Source organism: Denticeps clupeoides, chromosome 12 (assembly GCF_900700375.1).
Source record: "Denticeps clupeoides chromosome 12, fDenClu1.1, whole genome shotgun sequence".
Lineage (NCBI taxonomy): Eukaryota > Metazoa > Chordata > Actinopteri > Clupeiformes > Denticipitidae > Denticeps > Denticeps clupeoides.
In genome coordinates, this window is record NC_041718.1 from 10,186,928 (window position 1) to 10,208,260 (window position 21,333).

At 39.1% G+C, this 21,333-nt stretch overlaps 4 protein-coding genes and 2 long non-coding RNA genes across 7 annotated transcripts; 2 read left to right on the forward strand and 4 right to left on the reverse strand.

Moving 5' to 3' along the window:
• Positions 1-115: 115 nt before the first annotated feature.
• On the reverse strand, positions 116-4,753 carry gnl3l (G protein nucleolar 3 like). Of its 2 annotated transcripts, XM_028999497.1 has the most exons (15): positions 4,706-4,753; positions 4,571-4,611; positions 4,260-4,373; positions 3,624-3,740; positions 3,376-3,459; positions 3,158-3,293; positions 2,931-3,034; positions 2,614-2,758; positions 2,330-2,417; positions 2,071-2,248; positions 1,841-1,983; positions 1,555-1,691; positions 957-1,129; positions 401-575; positions 116-296 (listed from the first exon to the last, which is right to left on the reverse strand). In XM_028999497.1, the coding sequence occupies exons 1-15, from the start codon at positions 4,716-4,718 to the stop codon at positions 229-231; spliced, it is 1,716 nt and encodes a 571-aa protein (XP_028855330.1). In that variant the 5' UTR covers positions 4,719-4,753; the 3' UTR covers positions 116-228. The 2 variants fall into 2 exon arrangements, with proteins under 2 accessions (XP_028855330.1, XP_028855329.1); XM_028999496.1 differs by having other exon boundaries at positions 1,841-2,248.
• Positions 4,754-6,212: 1,459 nt separating this feature from the next.
• LOC114801344 (red-sensitive opsin-like) lies at positions 6,213-8,510 on the reverse strand. The gene is made up of 7 exons (XM_028999498.1): positions 8,249-8,510; positions 8,050-8,153; positions 7,644-7,940; positions 7,394-7,562; positions 7,140-7,305; positions 6,801-7,040; positions 6,213-6,709 (listed from the first exon to the last, which is right to left on the reverse strand). Exons 1-7 carry the CDS (start codon positions 8,359-8,361, stop codon positions 6,611-6,613), a joined length of 1,188 nt encoding a protein of 395 aa, XP_028855331.1. The 5' UTR covers positions 8,362-8,510; the 3' UTR covers positions 6,213-6,610.
• Positions 8,511-8,954: 444 nt separating this feature from the next.
• opn1lw1 (opsin 1 (cone pigments), long-wave-sensitive, 1) lies at positions 8,955-11,429 on the reverse strand. Its single transcript, XM_028999499.1, has 6 exons — positions 11,170-11,429; positions 10,785-11,081; positions 10,319-10,487; positions 10,067-10,232; positions 9,738-9,977; positions 8,955-9,601 (listed from the first exon to the last, which is right to left on the reverse strand). The coding sequence occupies exons 1-6, from the start codon at positions 11,267-11,269 to the stop codon at positions 9,503-9,505; spliced, it is 1,071 nt and encodes a 356-aa protein (XP_028855332.1). The 5' UTR covers positions 11,270-11,429; the 3' UTR covers positions 8,955-9,502.
• An 841-nt stretch (positions 11,430-12,270) lies between these two features.
• LOC114800431 (uncharacterized) lies at positions 12,271-14,263 on the forward strand. The gene is made up of 2 exons (XR_003751389.1): positions 12,271-13,102; positions 13,846-14,263. It is a non-coding gene; the product is annotated as an uncharacterized LOC114800431 (long non-coding RNA).
• On the reverse strand, positions 13,691-16,280 carry opn1sw2 (opsin 1 (cone pigments), short-wave-sensitive 2). The gene is made up of 5 exons (XM_028997810.1): positions 15,666-16,280; positions 15,295-15,463; positions 15,042-15,207; positions 14,368-14,607; positions 13,691-14,030 (listed from the first exon to the last, which is right to left on the reverse strand). The coding sequence occupies exons 1-5, from the start codon at positions 16,045-16,047 to the stop codon at positions 13,917-13,919; spliced, it is 1,071 nt and encodes a 356-aa protein (XP_028853643.1). The 5' UTR covers positions 16,048-16,280; the 3' UTR covers positions 13,691-13,916.
• A 4,234-nt stretch (positions 16,281-20,514) lies between these two features.
• Positions 20,515-21,160, forward strand: LOC114801307 (uncharacterized). The gene is made up of 3 exons (XR_003751479.1): positions 20,515-20,569; positions 20,678-20,710; positions 20,818-21,160. It is a non-coding gene; the product is annotated as an uncharacterized LOC114801307 (long non-coding RNA).
• Positions 21,161-21,333: the final 173 nt, after the last annotated feature.

The following is a 21,333-nucleotide window of genomic DNA, read 5'->3' on the forward strand; positions in this document are numbered from 1 at the left end:
TGACAGGTCATCTCTGGACAACTGTCAAAATACTTCCCCGAGCTGTGGCGTGCCAATGGCCATTTAATGTGCTCAAAATGTGCGTGGATGTGATATATAAGATATTAGTTGCATCTGATGTGGAAATATTTATTTGCATTAATAGTTTTACCTACATGTACATATTTTTACAGGATTATACACTCCATTCAAGCATAATATATCCCATCTTGATTATGGACCACAGTGTCAGCTGTCCAAAAGTGCAAAATTCATTGCAGATGTCAAAGTATCTGAAAGCTTGGTTGCAATTTTGTCTATTAAAAAAAAAAAAAAGAGAGAAACAAAAACAAAAGGGTAAATTACAACGCTAATGCTGGTAAACAAGTCTTAACATGGTTTTAAGTTTTTAAAACCATACCTGCTCTCTTCTGCTGCTTCTTCCTCTTCTTATTTGCTGCCATGAGGGCCTGGCCCTGCTGCAGGGGATCAATATCAACTATATCTCTCAGGTTCAAAGGCTTTGGGACAGGAGGCTCCATAGCACTTTCAGATCGCTTTTTAGTGGCTTTAATCTCAACGGTAATAGGTCCAAACTTTAAAGAAAATGAGAAGGAAAAAAATGCTGAGATACTTTTGTCATATACAACAACAGCTGCAAAAAACACCACTCAGCTATTATTCAGACAGATTATTATTATATACACTAATTCAGTGCTGAAAATTAAACCATGCTTAGACATATAGACATGTCTAATCAGATTTATTTAATAACTTTTATAGAACAATATATTCTTTATGCCAACATTTGACTGAGGTGTTCATGAAAGCCAGTTCAAAATGCAACAGAAGTAATTTGCGGAAAATGAGTATGTCATCTTAGGAAATTCAGTTGAGTCACACGTCCTTGTTTAGGACCTTGTGTAAAAGTAATGTCTGTAACTAAAAGCAGTATTAAAAAAAACACAATGACTTACTTCTGTATCGGCAGCCTCCTCTTCCTCCATGGATTCGGTTTTGTCTACAGGCTCGGTGTAGTTCAAGCTTTCATTATCCATTTCCTGTTCAGCAGAACCTTCTACCTGTGCCCCTTGGGTCATCCCTGATGGGGCCATACAGAAACCCATCTGAACTCCAGCGGAGCTCAACCCTTCAAAAACATGTGATGATCTGAGGTCAATCAAATATCAACATTTTCTTAGGCTTGCTTCCAAAAGTATAAAATTACGTTCCAGAGCACCATAAGCAAATAAATGATTTCAGTAGCTAGAATGACATCTGTAATGAGTCACCATTAACAGAGATTTGCCTCTTAAAAATCAAGGCTTTTGCACCATAGCTCATCAAACCCAGCACTGTGAACCTCTCCCAAAATGTGTTTTAACATTACACAAGACAACGGCAGTCATCAAATCAGTAGAGAAAACGTTTACCGCATAATAGTATTTATATAAGCCAATGAACAGTTATAACAACAATTAAAAAAAAAAAAATCATTCATGCCCGTACAGAAATCTTATCATTGGCTGGATTGTCCCGCCATTTCTTGGACATTGTGAACTTAACTCAACCTACCATCAAGGGCTTCTTCATTTCCTTTCTCCAGTTCATCCCAGTCAAACGCTTTGCCCATTTCTGCCACAATCTCAGCACTAACGTGGGTTGGCAGCGTGTGTGTCTCTGGAGGGTGGGTGAAATAGCTGATGCGGCCTCTGTAATGGAAAAAGTTAATGTTTGTGAACATGCAAAACATTCACTGTTTGCTTCAACTTTTGCAGACGCATGGAAATGAATCCAATAACGTCTCTCAAATTTGGTACCAATTTGAAGCCAATGGGATAAAACTTTGTACTGTACCCACCCAGTCCAGTCCATGAGGACACTCTTAGCTGCCTTGTCAGTATCAGGAAGTCCCCCTTTCCTTAGCTTGCCTTGGCGACGGGCAAGCAAGGCCAGAAATTCTACAGCTGTGTGGAAATCAGCAACTCCATAGTGCTCCATAATCTGAAAGTACCAAAAAAAAAGGAAAAGAATTATGTATAAACACGGTGTTATATGTATAACATAGACTAGTTGGGAGACTAGTTGGACCTGTGTCTTGTTGCAGCGTCTCAAGATGGCCTCAACTGGTGGTAGAGGATCTACAAGTTGCTCAATCTTGACACAGTTACGAAGAATCATAGCTGCATCACTGGTAGATGTTGCCATGACAATTCCAGGGCAATCCAAAAGCTTGATATGCTTATCTAACAGAACTTCTTGAAGGCACCTAATGGCACAAGAATTGTCACATTACCTTATGAAATAACCAAATCAATTAAATAAAACAAATTAGCATTCTGGTCCTTACTTTGTCACTCCTGGAGTGGCTCCAACATTACAAGCCCTGGCTCGTTTTAAACTATTTATTAAACTGCTTTTTCCAACATTGGGGAAGCCTGAAAAGAAATTGGAGAAAAAAAAAATGTAAAAAAGGAAGAGTTGTATGACTTAAATGATACCTAAGGTCACCTTTACATTTTTTTATTTTTTTTTGTGTAAGCAACAATCAAAGTATTAATACTTTGTGAGTAATCAGGTATATCTTGGTCAGTGTTGGACCAAACAGTAACCATGCAGGTATTCCACACTGACCCACAACACCAACGGTGATGGCCGTTTTTATGTCCTGGTTACGGCAGTAGTTCCCCAGCAGTTTCATTAGGCATTCTGCACCAACACACGCGCTGCTGTTCAAGAGTTCTGCTGTGGCCTGTGTGACCGGAACATGGCTGCGTTTCTGTGGCAGAAAGCAAAGCGGAGTTTCTGCTTCAACAACAATGAATCATGAGACAAATTAAGTAGAACGCATCCAATCAACTGAAAAGCCCAGAAATGTAAACCTGGCAATTATCATTTTCCAAAAAAGAAGAGGCAAAAATAATCAGAGAGATTTTCACTAAGAATCCTACCAAGTTCTTGTTCTGTTGCTGAGTTGAGGCTTTGAATGCCACTGTAGGAAATTCATTCCTAAGGTACTTGATCCACTTCTCTACAACGTCCTTTGACACAAGATCTTGAAATGGACAGAAGTGGACAATAAATATAAAAATTTGTATAGGTAACTGAACCGTCAAAAAAGTAGCACTTTAAATGAATATTTGCTGCAAATTTGTGTATTGCTGACTTTTAAACCTACCAATCTTGTTAAGGACCAGCACAATTTTCTTGCTAGTACCACTTTGGACCACTGCCTCTTCAACCTGTGGACACCGGCAGCCCAGAGGGTCACGGGCATCCAAAACCTCTAGAACTACATCTGCAGCTTCAATTACCTGAAAAAATATTATAAAAAAATATTAAGAAATAATATTTGTATTCACACTCACTAGAAGCACACGTGTGGTGGTTACTAACCTTTTTAAATTCTCTGTAATATGCTTTCCTAGAATTTTCATTCTCAAAATTCACATGTTTCTCTAGATTTTGCATCTCGACTTCCTGAATAAAAATACAAACGTCAAACACAGCTCCCTTTTGTAATTTTAAAGTGTGCAGGTGATTTCTGTGTCACCTGCATAATTATGACTTTTGGTGTTATTTAAAAAAGTATTATTGAAAAACAAAAATCACAGAATTTCTTCTGACCCATTTTGATTGAATACCTTCAGTTCAAACTGTTTTTGGCGCACTTGGATATCTTTTTGAAAAGTATCCAGACTCCTCCTCTTCATTAGTTCCTTCTCTCTGGACATCCTCTGTTTCTCCTGTAGTTCAGCAAGCTAGGCAAAAAATGGCACTGTCATACAAATGCAAGCAGAAAATAACACCAAAATCACTTAAGGTGATTAAAAATATCACATGTATCTTTTTACATATCTATTTCGTCCTGATATAAACAGTGTAAAAATAATCCGATGACTGCTTCTTTATGAAACTGAATAGTTTGTCACATGTGACACACCACAGCATTTTACTCATGCCATGAGGGAGCAGTGGGCAGCATTAAGGGGTGTGGCGCGTCAGTTCTACAGGTAACCTTTACTGGTCTTTACCTTTTAGGCCATAAAAAATGGGGCAGTGGTTAGCAAATCTATTAAAACCTACAGGTCCACTACTGTGATTAAAATGTGAAGTTTGACCATTTATCTGACGATGTGACAGTTGCATTTATTTGTCAACAAGGTAAAGCAGTGATGAGCACATTTAACGCCCCCTCGTGTGTAAGGCCACATCAAGACCAGCAAGGTCTGAGGTTTATATTTAGAATAGAGTTATTTGAGATCAGAGACACTTCTCACACGCTGTTTTCGAAGCTCCTCCTGTCTTTGTCCGTGTTGTTTAAAGCGTCTCACGTCGGGCAACCCTGGATCCTTCTTGCCTCCTTGAGTATTGGTATGTTTTCCATCTTTTCTCTTTGAGCAAAAAAAAACAAAAAAACACTCTTAAGTGGCCCTGGCCCTTGTAAACGCATCAATTAAACAGAGCATTTGTACAGGCGTAGTATGAAGTGAAGAACCACCCAGACACAGTGGAGGAGAGCATCCGCAGATCTCCTGCTCAGATAGTAAATCTGGGTTAGCGGTTGCTTGACAGCTTGCTAATTGCCCACCTTTTTCCCGGCGAAACCGAGACGCTTCGCTCTTTTTTGCTCTGTAAGATAAGTTGGAGAATCGTGTCACACAAGCCACAATGATTAAACCCAGCGAGGACGTAATTACGGAAATAATTTAATGCAGTTACTTACTGGCTTTCGACATAACCGCACGTGTTCCGTTTCCCTGTCGGATGTGACGTATTGGCAAGGGGGTCTGGTCTTTCAAAATAAAAGCCTCAAAGTGCCAAAAAATAAAAATAATTAATTAAGTAAAAAAAACGTAGTCGAAGTACATAAATTCACTAAGCATTAATGCTATAATTTACATGAATATTCAAATTAAAGTGGGGGATTCATATTCCAGCTATTTTTCACAATCAACTTCATTCAGCAATTATTAATAACTATGAATTACTAATAAAGATAAGATTCCGGTGGCTTATGTGTCTACATCTACACGGAATTGTGCAAGAGGTCTGTGCTAATCTCTTGCTACGGTTCATCACTGGTGGAGTTTGTGACAGAGATGCAGACCATGTTGGGGTGTCCCTACCGGATGCACTGAATGACGGTTCCACACACAGAACAACGTGACTGCGAGGAAATCCAACCCCCATCCCAGTGATCAGGTGCTGTGTCTAACCACGGCTCACGAAAGGCTGCTGGACCAGGACAACATCCCAGGAAAATGCTGGCAGATGTTCTCACCGACATCTTTAACATCTCACCGAGCACCTTGTCTCAAGCCCAACGTGTCTCAAGGCCAACACCATGGTGCCTGTGCTTAATACCGTCCCGTTGCACTTACAATCATCATGATGAAGTGCTTCGAGAGGCCAGTCCTGAAACGTGTGAAGACCCTGCTTTCCTCCACCCCGGACCCACTGCTATTCGCCTACCATCCAAACCGCTCCATACAATTGACCCTCACCCACCTAAACAATAAAGACGCATAGGTTCCGAACAAAGTATTTGCACATTAATACAGCAGCATTTGCACATTTACTGCTGCTCATCATCATCATTACTTATTTCACTGTTTTTTACTGGTTCACAGTTTTTTAGCGCTGTCTGTCTTCTTTGTTATCTACACATTTTGCTGGATGTTACTCTTGCACTGCCTGTTTTTGCACTTCATGTAGCCCAGTTTGTCAATGTTGCACACATGCACTTAATGTCGCCCTGTAACCTTGTTTAAATGTTATTGTAGGACATGGTTCCTTTTCACTATTGTCTAACTTGTACGTATGTATCTAAAATGACAGTAAAATCTCAACTTGTACTCAAGTTTAATGCAATATAACAATATAATAATAATCTCTAGAAGCATCCGTTACTCGGTTGGTAAGTCTATTCAGGTCTGTCTTTCTTGATCTGACTGTAACTCGCAGGTAGATTACTTAACTTAATGAGTTGTTCACTAAGCTTCCGTGTTTAAGAAATGTCTTTGGTGGATCAGGTCTTCAACCCACTTTATGCTCAAAGAAGCATCCAATGAAAAATTTTCATCCACTCAACATTTTGAATGTGATTTACAGATTACAGCTATTCCTTATAATATGGTTTCTAAAGAGGGGTAAGCAAAAGAATTGGGATGATGATGATGTGTACCTTAGAATAATAGTCATTTAACAATAATGATTTCCACACGCAAAAATAATTTAGCTAAACATCATTTTATTTTCATCAGAAAACATTTAAATAATATAACATAAAAAGTATATATTTTTTAATTTTTTATTGCTGATCTACCTAAAATATAAAGCTTTATTATAGTAATTGTATAAATGATTAAATACTCTTTTTACATGGTTTATTTTAAACACCTCACAGCAGCTTGAACAGACTGCAACACAAAAATAGAACCATAAGATACTGGTTCAGGGTTGCAATCTTGCAATAATTCCAGCCCAGGACCGTAACCTATGTAACCAGGCACCATCTGCCCCATCTGGGAGACTGCTTTTCTGTGGATGTAAATGAAGATACCACAATTTAGATGACCGTTCCATTAGACATGCCTTTGTTAGAAGACCTCTAGAAGGCAAAATGAACTTAAGCTGGGGCCACAGAGGAAACTTCTGTCTTTGATGTTGATACTTCAGACCCATCATCAACCTTCTTGCCAAAGAGCTGGAGGATGCACACACGGAACTGAAGATACAAGGGGGGGAATGCCGTTATCTCAGAATTCAGAATTTTTACACAACACTAATTTTGATCATTTCTACACATCCATATTCACCTGTCTGTTCATGAAGACATAGATGATGGGGTTGTAGATGGTGGCGCTCTTGGCAAAGTAAGCAGGCATGGCTGCAGCCAGTGGGTGGAAGGCATATCCAGGGTTAGCTGCAGCGAAGCAGGCGAAAGTGGTGTATGGTCCCCAGCACACACAGTAGGCAATGATCATGACCACCACCATTCTGGACACTTCCTTCTCGGCCTTCTGTGTTGATTCTGAATCTTTCTGCTGTGCAGCGACCTGTTGGCAAAAGGAAGTTATATTTCTTGGTGAACAAATATTACATTCAACCATCTAATAAGGACATCAACATTGCTGCTGAAGCATAGTGGTGCTTACAGCTCGTATAGCCATCCACACTGCAAGGTAGCAGAGGATGATGATTCCAAGTGGGAGGAAGCAGCAGGTAATCATCAAGACAATCATGTAGGACTGGACTCCTGGATCCTCGCTGCCGCTGAACACATCAGGTCCACAGGAAGTCTTCAGACCGTGAGGCCAGTACCTGGGGCAATATGTTTTCTAGATTTTAGAATGCAATCATGTAAAATTGTGCCAAAATCGGGAGAAACAACTATAAGCATACAATCTACCTGCTCCAGCCAAAGATGGGAGGGGCACACCAGATAATAGACCAGACCCAGGAGAAGAGAATTCCAGCAGTAGCCCATTTGGCATCAAACTTGACATTCCCAAAAGGTTTGCAGACAACAACCCACCTCTCCCAAGATATGATAGCCAAAGACCACAGAGCAGTAATACCTTTTGAGTAAATCAACGTTAAATATATTCTGTATTCCAAGAAGAAACATGGCTAGCAATCGTAAAAACAGAGTCACTTACCACAGACAGAGACTACATAACCCTCAAAGATGCACATCGGGTGTCCCAGGATGAAGTAGCCAAAGACCTGGTTGATGACACTGATGGTGCTGGCCAAAACGGTCTCGCCAAGGTCAGCAATAGCCAAGTTTACCAGGATCCAGTTGAGGGGGTGGCGAAGCTTCTTGAATTTTGCCGTGGCCACTATAACCAGGCCATTGGTGAAAACTGAAAGGACGACCACGAAGAACATCCAAACTGTGGCAACATTGTAAGCCCATCGTGGCGCAATGTGGTAATTGGGTCCTTCAAAGGGATCTGAGAAGATAAAAATATAATTCCTTTTTAAGTTAAGGCAAGAAATCGAATGCCCTGTTTACAGTCTACAGGGCAAGACTCGACATAAAAACGGCATTTCCAGTTTTACCTTTGGTGTTATTACTGTTGGTGTAGACAAAGACAGATTCCCTTGTGGTCTCATCACCCCGTCTCCTTGCAGCAAAAACTGCATTTCCCAACTCCTCTGCCATACTTGAACCAGGCACGCAGACACATTCAATTGTATAATAGTTGAGTATTGATTCTAGATTTTATTTAGTCTTAGATGTTTTAAAGCATGCTTTTACCTGTTCAACGTTCTTGCTTCTCCTCTTTGTTTGCAGTCGTCTTCTCTCCTCGTCTCGCACCTCTTATGTGTTGGTTCTGCAACCTGCAAAGTATGATGCCTACACTGGGGCATTTTATACCCCTTAAAGCTTCACAGAGATTAGGACACGCTTCAATCAAATTAAGCGTAATCTTTGGTGCATCTCTCAAAGCAGGAACTGCACTGTTTTGGGGCAAATTATAGACCCACAACTTAATACGCGTGTGCAGCTAGATGAAGGCACACAATTGGCTCTCTTTCACACACACCCTCTCCCTCTCTCCATGTCACACACTCATACTAGCACACACACTCTTCAGGTAAAGTGAAGCCAGGGCAATGATTTAAGGTTAATCTTCCTTGGATTAGAAATCCTTTGAAGTCAGGTTTCAGGTGAAAATGCTTATCCTCATCCTGCTTGTGAAAGGAAATTGCATTGGTCTTGTCCTCCTAATTTGTGGATGAGGGAAAATCACTGTGTTGATATTTTAGTCATCTTTTCACTAAATACTTTCATTTTTACTGTCCTATTAGCTACATTGCTTATTTTTGGCATTATGTGTAAAATTATGGCCAGTGAATGTCCCAAAGATGACCAACAGACCAAGTGCCTTTTTAATTTGCTGAACATTTTTATTTTCAACAGAAAAAAAAAAAAACAGAAAAATGTTAAATACTGTATAAAGTTTAATCTATATAGCATTTTTTGTGCTTTTTATTTTCTTGCAAGATGTCTACAAAAGGAGATAATCATTGAATGTTCTACATAAACAGCAAAACATAAAACCTTTCATGCTGCAACGGGACAGGCAAGCTTGCGTTTGCAATGTTAGTGGATTTTTTTACACAGAGTGCTGTGTAAAAGCAGAGGTCCCAAGAAATGGTAGCTTTTCTTGTCACCTGTGCAGACTCTGTATGGTGACAATTCACAGTTGCATGGCATCCTACTCCACCTACTAGTGTGGCCGGTGGGTCAACACATAAGTAGGCCATGTGCATGTGGCTAGAGGGACCTCAGTAAGTTTGGAATTGATAGAGAACTGCATTTACACACACTTGTCTTTGAAGGGGCTGCTCTTTCATTAACCCATGCAATTGAATCGACCCAGAAAAGAAAAATAAATATATTGTAGTAGATTTACAATGCGTATAGTACAAAAAGTCCCTTTTTTGACCTTCATTTTAAGGAGTTTCAAGACTTGGTTCAAAGTCGAAATGTGAGTAGAACAGATTCTTATGCAGGAGCCACTGAGGAAACTTCTGTCTTGGATGTGGACACCTCAGACCCATCATCAACCTTCTTGCCAAAGAGCTGGAGGATGCACACACGGAACTGGAAGTGCAAAAAAAGTAAGAGTCACTTCACATGTTCCATTATAACCACATTACTTTTTTATCCTTTGCTTTTAGTGTTGGCCTCATGAGCAAAAATTGTTATGGGTTAAAGAAAACCTGTGCAGGACACTTACCTGTCTGTTCATGAAGACATAGATGATGGGGTTGTAGATGGTGGCGCTCTTGGCAAAGTAAGCAGGCATGGCTGCAGCCAGTGGGTGGAAGGCATATCCAGGGTTAGCTGCAGCGAAGCAGGCAAAAGTGGTGTATGGTCCCCAGCACACACAGTAGGCAATGATCATGACCACCACCATTCTGGACACTTCCTTCTCGGCCTTCTGTGTTGATTCTGAATCTTTCTGCTGTGCAGCGACCTGTGGCCAACACAAATTCATTTGATGTTTAGTATTTTGATGTATAAGGATTCACATAAAAAGGGTGCTTTCTCAAAAGAAAAACGTACAGCACGGATGGCCATCCACACTGCAAGGTAGCAGAGGATGATGATTCCAAGTGGGAGGAAGCAGCAGGTAATCATCAAGACAATCATGTAGGACTGGACTCCAGGATCCTCGCTGCCGCTGAACACATCAGGTCCGCAGGAAGTCTTCAGACCGTGAGGCCAGTACCTGAAAGTGAGTAACATGAATTACATCCGGCTTTCATTTCCCATATTATTAATTCCAAAGTGTGAAAAAACATTGAAAAAACATACCTGCTCCAGCCGAAGATGGGAGGTGCACACCAGATAATAGACCAGACCCAGGAGAAGACGATTCCAGCAGTAGCCCATTTGGCATCAAACTTGACATTCCCAAAAGGTTTGCAGACAACAACCCACCTCTCCCAAGATATGATAGCCAAGGACCACAGAGCAGTAATACCTACAGAACATTGAAGAGAAATTCAATGTTCAGTATCCATTTGTGCATATTTGTTAAACTCTACATACATTGAAAAAAGAAAACACTGGCTCAACTCAAAAAATGGAAGTAATCTGTCACCTTATATTTTAGCATTGCTGTGATGTGAATAAACCAAACTGACAGCCGGTTTGTTCGGTTTATTCATATCACGGCAATGCAAAATATTAGGAGAGACAGATTACTTCCATTTTTTTAAGTTGAGCCACTGTTTTCTTTTTTCAGTGAACCAATTCTTATTCGGGAGTTACCACTTACCACAGGCAGAGACTACATAACCCTCAAAGATGCACATTGGGTGTCCCAGGATGAAGTAGCCAAAAAACTGGTTGATGACACTGATGGTGCTGGCCAAAACGGTCTCGCCAAGGTCAGCAATAGCCAAGTTTACCAGGATCCAGTTGAGGGGGTGGCGAAGCTTCTTGAATTTTGCCGTGGCCACTATAACCAGGCCATTGGTGAAAACTGAAAGAATGACCACGAAGAACATCCAGATTGTGGCGACGTTGTAAACCCATCGTGGGGCGATGTGGTAATTGGGTCCTTCAAAGGGATCTGAAAGAAGCAAAGAGAAAATGGAGTTGAACAGTGCTGAAATTGGGTTCTCTGTCGTCTTTTTTCATGGTGCTCATTTACTACTTACCTCTGGTGTTATTGCTGTTTGTGTAAGTGAAGACTGCCTCTCTCGTCGTGTCATCCCGTCGCCTTGCTGCAAAGACTGCGTCGCCCCACTGCTCAGCCATGCTGTAGGGTTTCTTGTTTGTCCTCCTGGAGCTTTCTTAAGGTTCTTTGGTTCTGTTGTTTGGCTGTATTACTCCAGCATGAACCCTAACGCACTGATTTGTGACCCTATGTATCACTATTGAGTTCCGTCAGGCAGACAGACACATCTCGAATGGCTCCCATCGTGCTTTTATAGTCAATATAATGTCAGCAGTGGTCTAATTCGACTAGTCGAATTATGGTTAAAGGTCAATGTCCTCCACATACAGATTTTTACAAATTAGTCTAATCTGTTAAAGCTTCCGTCTATCTTCATGTCACAGGTGACAAGATGGCCTCTAAGCATGTTAGCCACATTCATTTGCATTAAGCTTTCTTGAGGATTTTCCATTCGGTAGAATGGAACAAAGGGTGTCCTTAAATGAACATACGTAAATCCTCTTGAATATTCAAAAGATGTTAGTGAATGAAAGGAAAGTTTGTTGATAAATCCTAAAAATCTGAAGCCTGATGGCCTCTCTCTTGCACAGGCCATAAAGTTCAACACTGTTCATCACCAAATTACGTTGCTTTTTGACTGATGTAGTTCTAGTGGTACTTCAGATGCAGCAGCACAAAGAAAAGTGAGGAAAAATAATTTAAAACATTTGAATTGTTCTTGTCGTGTTTAAGAGTTAAGCAGTTAACTGTAAAGTATTGACAGCAACCTGATGTTCACAACAAACGGATGCATTTTTGCATTTCCATGTGCACATGATGTGTTGAAATTCCTACCTTGTTTTAACTGTGACCCATTTTCTTTAAACATAACCATGCGGGTTAACCGGAGTCAGGCGCACACTGATGTAAAGTTTTGCCAAAGCAGCTTATTCGGACATTTGGGGTGTTGAGGCACCCTGTGCAAATGGCCGTAATTGATATTGACAAGAATGCTGCTGGCCTCATCTTAATCCAACAGGATTGATGGTTCATTTTAGGGAAAGCAGGCTTTATCCAAAAATCCACAGAGGGTCAGGTGTAATCTCCAGCCATGCCCTTTATTCTTACTGCATGTCTTCTTTCCATTGCTATGAAGTAGTGGAAAGAGTGGTTAACACGGGAACGGAGGGTGCCGTCACGAAGATGGAGCATAGACGGTAAACGATAAAAGGCTGTAAACCCTTTTTAAAGCGAATTGCTTAAAAATGTAACATTTTGAAGCTTTTAGGTTTTGTACAATTTGCATAATTTGTATGCAATATCTTGTGAAATTCTAGTCATAGTACTTTGTAGTTTAAGTAGTAGCAAAAAATTATACTAAAATCTCTGACACACGTTTTTCCACTTTATTTAATCTAATAATTATGTACTTCTTCATGCACTCATGTAATAAATGGCAAGACTATGTGGGTGGCTCCCTCCAACTCTCCTCTCATGATGCACCAGGGGTATGTCTGGAATTCCGCTAGTTCTGAACTATTCGTGATTGGCAAAAGTTCACTACTAGCAGAACTCGGATTTGCACCTGACTCACGACGCAAGGTGTCAAACTCATGTCTGTTTCCTTCAGCCTGAGTTTGGTGTTGGATAAATGGTATGTCCTCTCAGCACATCGAGAAAAATGTTGAAATCTTATCTAATTTAGATGGACATCAAATGAACCATGTTACTGATGTGAAGGAAACAAGTGCATTTTACTGAGCTGCATCTTGCTTACTTACCATCATTTCATGGTGATAGTAGCTGTACTTTTCAGCATATTATTGTTAACAAAAATCTCTATGTGAAAATGTTATTAATTCTGCTTAATACACTTTTAGAATACCTTCATCAGACATATTGCATGTTTTGGAAATCCTTGGAAAATAGGTATGGTAAGTACCATTTCTTCATCACTTTCCACTGGATTAGTAAAGTATTTAGTATCTTGCCATACACTTGCAATAACATTTTTTGTTCAACATGAAGTGAAGTAAGATCATTTTTATCCATGTAATGCACATTACTCATAAGTTTGTGAATGTTATATTATATAATAAGAGATGTCTGTTAAATAGGCTGCTCACTAACTAACAACAAATAATCACTTTCAGAATTAGATATAATACTACATACAATACTACAGACTTACCAGACTTATAGTGTAGGTTATTTATTGTTGCTGCTCTATTGGAAATTGTTGTCAAATGGTTTGATAAATCTGAGACACAATGTAGCTTGAAACTATGACTTATTGTTTATACATATTTTTAAAATCATGTATTATTATAAAAACAAAATGCATGTCTTTGCATGCAGGTCATTGCTGCATTAGTTGATGTACAATAATGTTGGAATTTGTTCCTTGTGGAACAAAAAAAATAACAATAGTCATCATACCCATGTTCACCCCTGCTGCTAAGGGTTTCTGAGGAGAGGTTCTGTTTTTAACCACTAAATACATATGAAGCAGACAAATGGAATGCATTGAATGGGCAGTATTTTTATTAAGTCATTAAACTAGGTTTCACACTCTTTTTAATAACTTTATGGCTTGCATTGAAACGTCATCAAATGCTACTCTTTAAACTAATTATCACGTGGCATTAAAAATGTCCTACATTTTTCTTTCTTTCAGTGGTATTCAAAGTGTACAAATGTGCTCAGTATGCACTGTTTTCATGTCAAGAAGAAACACAGATGAGCATTTTAGCTGGCAGGCCCCACAGATGATACTTGAGTGACTTGAGATGTTGATGATTCCTCATCATCTCCAAATGGGCTCTTGCCACAGAAAACAAGCTGCATCATACATGATCGGAACTGAAAAAGGGGAAAAAAAGGAGCATGAGTGCCCTAGTCATCTTAAGGTCATAGCTTGACCCTTGCTGGTGTATAAATAAATATTAATTATGTATGTAATGATGTGTTTTATCTTTACTTTAACAAAATTGCATTAAACATTGCATTGCATGTAACTATAGTAATGCATGTAATACATTTCACCAAAGTTGAACATCTTTGTCATTAAAGTTTGTTAGGTGTTTTAAAAGACACGTTGCTGAATCCTGTTGTAGGCATGTGGACAATGACACAGTATTGTTGTGTTATTTACATCTCCCCAGAAGAGGGTGCTGTGCACCCACATTATGAACCGTACCTGCTTATTCATTAAGATGTAGATCACAGGGTTGTACACGGTGGACGACTTTGACAAGACAGATGGTATGGTGGCCAGCCTGAGGTCGAAGGCTTGTCCCCGGTTAGATATTATCCAAAGAGCAAAACCAGCATATGGGAACCAGCACACCATGAAGCCAAGAACCATGACAATGACCATCTTAGTGACCTCCCTCTCAGCTTTCTGGGTAGAGGCTGAATCTGCTTGAGCTTTAGCTGCCTGAAAAGGAAGATAAAAAAAATAAAAAATATAGAAGAAATAAAGTATGATTACCATGCTTATAAAGAATTGTCACCTGTAACATTAATGATCCTTCAGGGTGTAAATTATGTAATAAATAGGTATGAAGGGATAGTAGTGGGGATGCCTCTGGAAATTATTTGGGTGTACAGTGCATTTGAAAGAACACTGTAAGAGTTCTAATAACTCAGTAGAGTGCACATAACATTCACGTGTAAATTCTGGTTATTCTAGATGCTGTGTGCATTAAAGGCTGCCTTCCCATGTCCCTTTCATGATCAATAAATTATTTTGCAGATTTAATCTCTAGAACAAATCCAAAGTAGTCCTACAAACATATAAAACAAATAAGAATGATCTTTGTAATGTGGGTATACTAATTTTTTGGACACAGTCATGAAGTTGATGCCCACCGCTTTCATTGTGAAGAGCAGTTGGCCGTAGCAGAAGACAATAGTGGTGAATGGAACACCAAAGCAAAAGCAGAACAGGAACATGGTATATGTCTCATTGTTGTATTTGTTGCCTGTTGTGTACCAGTCAGGGCTACAGGAGCACTGGAAACCCTCTGGGATATATCTGAGAGGATACAAACATGGCAGCAGATTAACACAAATCTTCTAGATTATCTCAAAGTTTCTCCCTGTGGGATATGTGGACACTTACCGACTCCAACCAACCAGGGGTGGAACGGCGGCGACCATCGCAAAGACCCAAGTGATTGCGCATCCAAACAGAGCATGGTGGCTCTTGAAGGAAAAGTTCCCAACTGGTTTACAGATGACCAGATACCTTTCTACTGCAACGACCGCAAGCGACCACAAGCTCACCATACCTGCAACAACAAACATGTGGTTCGAAAACATAACATTCACTTGAACATGCATTTGGTTTCAGGAGGTTAAATAACCATAAAGTCCCCCTTACCAGATTTTCAAGTAATTACCCTGGTATTTTTCATATTTCTTGTTATTTGCATATTATCCTATATGTAACTGTAACTGACATGTACTACATACAATGAAATGCAATCTTACCTCCCACGGATGCAGTAAATCCCTCCATTTTGCATCCCAATGGACCAAATATAAAGTATTTGTAAAAAAACGAAATGCCACATATTGAAGAACCGAAGCTTGTCACCAGAAGGTTGGCCACTGCAAGGTTTACCAGGATGTAGTTGAGATGGGAGCGCAGCTTCTTGTATTGTATGGTGCAGACAATGGTGAGGCCATTGATTGCTGTGCCTACAATTGTAAGAAGGATCATGTAGGCTCCCATGAAGTAGAACAATCCAGTATCTCCCAAGTGGTCCTGCGGCACCAGGAATGGACTGAGCGCAGTTATGTTATTGGTGTCCAGTGGTATTGGGATGTGGAAGTCTTCATGAAATTCGACCGTTGCGCGTGAATTTTTCATCTTGGCTGTTGTGCCAGACAACCTGATCACAGAGAAAAGTTGTTTGGAACTTTCCTAAAGATGACTGTGCCGCCCTCTTGTCCTTTTCCTCCTTATGCTGTTTATCTTTGATGATCAAATGTTCATTTCCATTCAGTGAAGATGCGATATCCAAAACTGCATATCCAAAAGTCTTAAACGGTATTCAGCATGTGTCCTCTTATCACTGGAGCCTCCTTCAAACCCTCTTACTGTACTAACTGTACTTTTATAGTACACACTGTGCATATTAGCCACCCCTCCCTAATCGAATCAAAGGATCATTTTTTCACACACAAAGTCTGTCCTGCATGAGCAGCCACACAAACACACGCACATTCATAAAACCACAAACACACACAGGCACACAGGCAATAACACACACATCCCATCCTTAATCTAATTTCCACCTGCCCAAGCTCAGTTAATGCAGATAATCCCATTCTCATAGGAGAATGGTTCTGCATTGGTCTTGTCTTCTAATCTGGCAGCCAATATCGTTAAGGCAGCTAATCACATACATTTTGCCTCTCACTAAGCTGCTTCCCAGAGGTATTATCTCTGGCTTTGCTCTGTGTCTCTTGGGCTTATACTCCAAAGCCTTAAATGCTTTTTAGTGATCATCCTTCAGAGTCAAACGCCTTCCACCAGCACACAAAAAAGTGGCTTGAATACATTTTCTTAATGGTTCCCTCTTTCTCCACAACAATACATTCCATTCATTGAGCATTAAGAAGTGTGTTTCATATTTTATAATTGTGTATACAGTGACCTACATCATTTGTAAATATCTCATCACTTGAAATATTAGTACAACAAAATCCACACTCTAATACCAAATTTATTCAAAGAAAATGTAATTATTATACAAATAATTATAAATAGTTATTGCCAACAAAAACAGATGTGTGACCATTATTGTCACACCTGGAAATTACAATGTACAATGAACACAATGCAACTAAACTGAATGTATGCAACTGAATGTCTCCCATCTAAATAAAACAGACATGAAAAAATACACACACACAAACACACACAGATATATCTGTTTTTGTTAACCAGAACTATTTATTATTTATTTATTTTTTTATAGTTATTATTATTTTTAGAATAATAGATTTTTCTTTAAACAAATTTTATTTTATAGTGAGATGAAGCTTCTATGGACTGAAAATATCACCATTGTGGTTGAAAGTGTGTGATAAAAAGTGGTTTATTGTTCTTCATTTAGTCAAATGTTTTCTTTAAATATGAATCTACACCCTTTACATTTTAACATTATATAACATAATAAATGTTGCTGTGAGTGAGGCCAAAATACAATACAGTATATGGCTCAGAAGGGCTGACACTGCCCCAAATATAGGGTATATTAGTGGGTAACACACTCGCCTATGAACCAGAAGACCCAGGTTCATATCCCACTTACTACCATTGTGGCCCTGAACAAGAAACTACAAGGGGACTCTCCCTGTAACTACTGATATTAGTCGCTCTACATAAGAGCATCTGATAAATGCTGTAACTGTAAATATCACCTGATTCATCAATAAACTGCTGAAATGTTATTAATCCCTAACTTTAGTACACATATTTTGTAGTTGTGAAGTGTGTGTTTAGTTATATATTTAATATTCCACATATCTGCAGTGGATACTGCAGGGCACAGTGGCTACAGCATTGAAAGACCCTTCAGTTTCAACACCTACTGATGAAAATGGAGGCAGTGGTGGCCTAGTGGGTAAGGAAACGGACCTGGTTCCTGGTTCAAATCCCAAACCACCAAGGTACCACTGAGGTGCCACTGAGCAAAGCACCGTCCCCACAGACAATATGTACTATATATTTTTAAAATATATATTCCCATAGGAAGAAATAATCAGCAACTTTTTTTCTGATTGGATTCATATTCTGTCTGAGTGTCACACTGACTGCCCGCAAGGAGGTATTTGTTCTTGCTGATGGGTTTGGTGGAGAATCTTGAATAGAACGACCTGAGAGAATGACTTTCCCATAATTTCAGGTATTTGGCTTCAATTCTAATTTAAAACACAGGTTGGGTTGGATAATCCCATTTGCCCCATAATCCCCATCCATGTTCCACCTTGGGGCCAATTCACTCTGCAATGCCTAAGAAGGCCTTATGTGATACTGATATGTTCACTGTAGACACTTGCGGTGGTGGTGAACAGGGGTCATCTTGAGCACTCTGACTGATATATCGCTAGGCAGCTATATACCTCATTAATACCCCATATAATATATATTTCTGATTATGAGAAAGGTGAAGCAAAATAGATATATTCGTTACAGCTCTACGAGATCATTTAGCAGCCAGATACATTAGGCCAGATACATTAAAAGCTTGATTGTTGTAAAAGACATGTTAAAATTAGGGAGCATTATCAGAATTAACATGTTTATTATTTGTGTAAACTGTGGATCTGACTTTTGCGTTTTCAAACTGAGCCACGCGACAGCTGGGGTCCTCGAACTCGTGAGCCAAGCGCTAGCGCCTGAATCTGCGCGCAGCTGTTTTCAGGTGCGCAGAGTGTTAAAAATATTTTTATAACACACAATACCATGTGACTTGCAATTCACAGAGTTTCACAGTTAATTGTGATAATTGCAAAGTGTGCCATTTTAGCCCTCATTAAATTTTTCTTTATATGGAGCTGTGCCAGAATGTACAAAAAACATGTAACAGATTTAGAGAAAAAAAAACTTTCGTCTATTTAGGTTAACTTTTTCTTCCGCCCTCATTCTCACAGACAGAAACACTTGTCCTATTTAACTCAGTATCTGCCCCTCCCATACTCCTCTTCCTTTTGTAATCCACGTGCCCCTTTGCCAGAATGACCTGTACTGTGATCTCTTTAGTGGATCAGAGCTCATTTCTGGAATCGCCGTAAGGCTCTTAATGGCTGCGGGCTGCAGGAAGCTGCTAAGAAGACTACATAAGGTGAAGAAGCCTTGGTGTGCGTCACACATCTCTGACCCAATAACCTGGTCCATAACCTGTTTTCCTATTTTGTTAGCAATCTCTTTATACATTCACCTTATGCATTGCACTAATGCATGTGCATACATTTATATTCAGTAATGAACATAATACATGTTGTTAATTCACAGAATATCTCAGCCTGTCCAGGCTGTATTTGTTGTATTTACATTGGCAGCCTAGTTCAGCGTTGGGCAAATTATGATAAGCATTTTTTAATCCAGAGAAGATACCGTCTGTATTTCATAACAGCCCTGAAGCAAATGTTGCATTCTTCATTAACAAGCATGAGTCATTTGTGGTTGTGTGTGGAAAATATAATAGAAAAATGAAACTAATTTCACACATTTTCACAAGTGACCAAGTTCAATTCCAGAAAATATTTAGACCAGATTAAATTCAGAAAATGACTTTTGTCAATCCACAAATTTTTGTCTTCCCTTCACCAAAGGATATCCAATAAAATCCAAAATATCTGCATAATTGATATCTGAAGTGTGTTAAGAAATATTTTTTTTAAATTTAGATTAGAGTTTAGAGTAAATGACACTAGAAGACTACACTTCACATAAGTTTTACAGTTACATTTGATCATTTACGTATATACTGCACTTTGCATTCATATTATTAAATCACAATTGTATTCAACATTCTACATATAATCCTTTATTATTTAGTTTGTAAAACAATTGTTAAATATATAGCAGCCATTCATAGGCTTTTTCTTATTTTCTGTGGTTTAGTTCAGATGATTATCAGCTGTTGGAACAAACTGATCACATAAAGAGAATTGCAAAATCACAAAAACAATGGTTTGTTGAAAAAAAAGATCATCGTGATTTTCCCTTGTGAATTTATTGTCTTCTGCTTTATGTTACTATACCAGTGAATGATGAGATGTTATCTGCACAAGTGTTTATTTGTCTTTTGGTTGGTCTTTTGCCTTTGTTAGTGCCGTTTTTTATTAAAATGCTTTCTTTTACTTGCAGCTGCATGCAGTCAACTTGGTGCATCTACATGGTTTAAGTGTTACATCATTTACACTGAACACAACTATTATTGCAAGTGGGGTTTTGAAACTACTGATCTGCATTGCAGTGAGTAATGGAAAAAATGCATTAATACCAGCTATATGCTCACGTCACATAGCAGGAAAGTTTAGCACATGGAACAGGGCCTGAAATCTCTCTTCACAGTGGAACAAATAAGGAGAAGCAGGGCAAATGGGCAAGAGTAGGAATCTGAACAACTATGACCAGGGCCAAGTTGTCATGCAAGATGACTGGTACAGAGCACATCTTGTGGATAATGATTAAAATTGATTATTTAATTTATTTGCTTCCATGTTCTCAGTATGCGGTGATTTAAAGGTTTTGTCTGACCCCTATTTGATACAAATTTGATGCTTGTGTTATGTAAGAACCAAAAGAATGAGGTCAAGCATGGATTTTTGTATCTGACTCACAGTCAAGGATCAGGCACAAGAGGATGGACTGGAGGGTAAGGACGGGATCTTGCGATTCTTCTCTTCCAGGCTGAGAGATCAATAAAGAGTAGAAATTAACCATGTGTTCACTGATATTTTGGTTTCTTTTGTTACAAAACCAGGGGGAAGCAGAGGTCTCGTTCCGAGACAGGGAGGTAGGAAAGAGACAGTGAAATCAATTAATAAAATAAATAATATATTTAAACATGGCTAGTTTATTAATACATCCTTCCAGAGTCGAGATTTCTATTTATTGTTGCAGGAACTCCGATTTCTGACGTCACACTGCTTTCTGTTACTGTGGGAGGCGTTCTGAGCTGTATGCTGCCACCTGCTGGTTGTGTGTGTTTTTGTGTTTTTCATTTAAACCACGTAACATTTGCCCCAGCACTCTTTATATCAGGGGTCACCAACCCTGGTCCTGGAGGTCATCAGCACTGCAAATTTTTGTGTTAACCTTTATAATGGTGTGTTAAATGAAAGTAAACACAGAAATGTGCAGTTTGTCCTGGAGAGCACGTAACAATTTTATTTAGCAAAGTTAGAAAATAAGATAATAATATATAATAAGTAAATACCTATAATGGAATAAAATATAATACAAATAAGTTGTGTGTACTACTTTTGTGTTGTCAAGCAGATTTACACGGTAATGGTATTAATTCATTTACAAAGTTAATGCATCAACATTAATATCACAATGTTTTTTGCCACTTTGCCTTACGACTTTCGTTTATTTTGTCGGCACAATTCTCGCGGGAGTTTTACGAAAATCTCG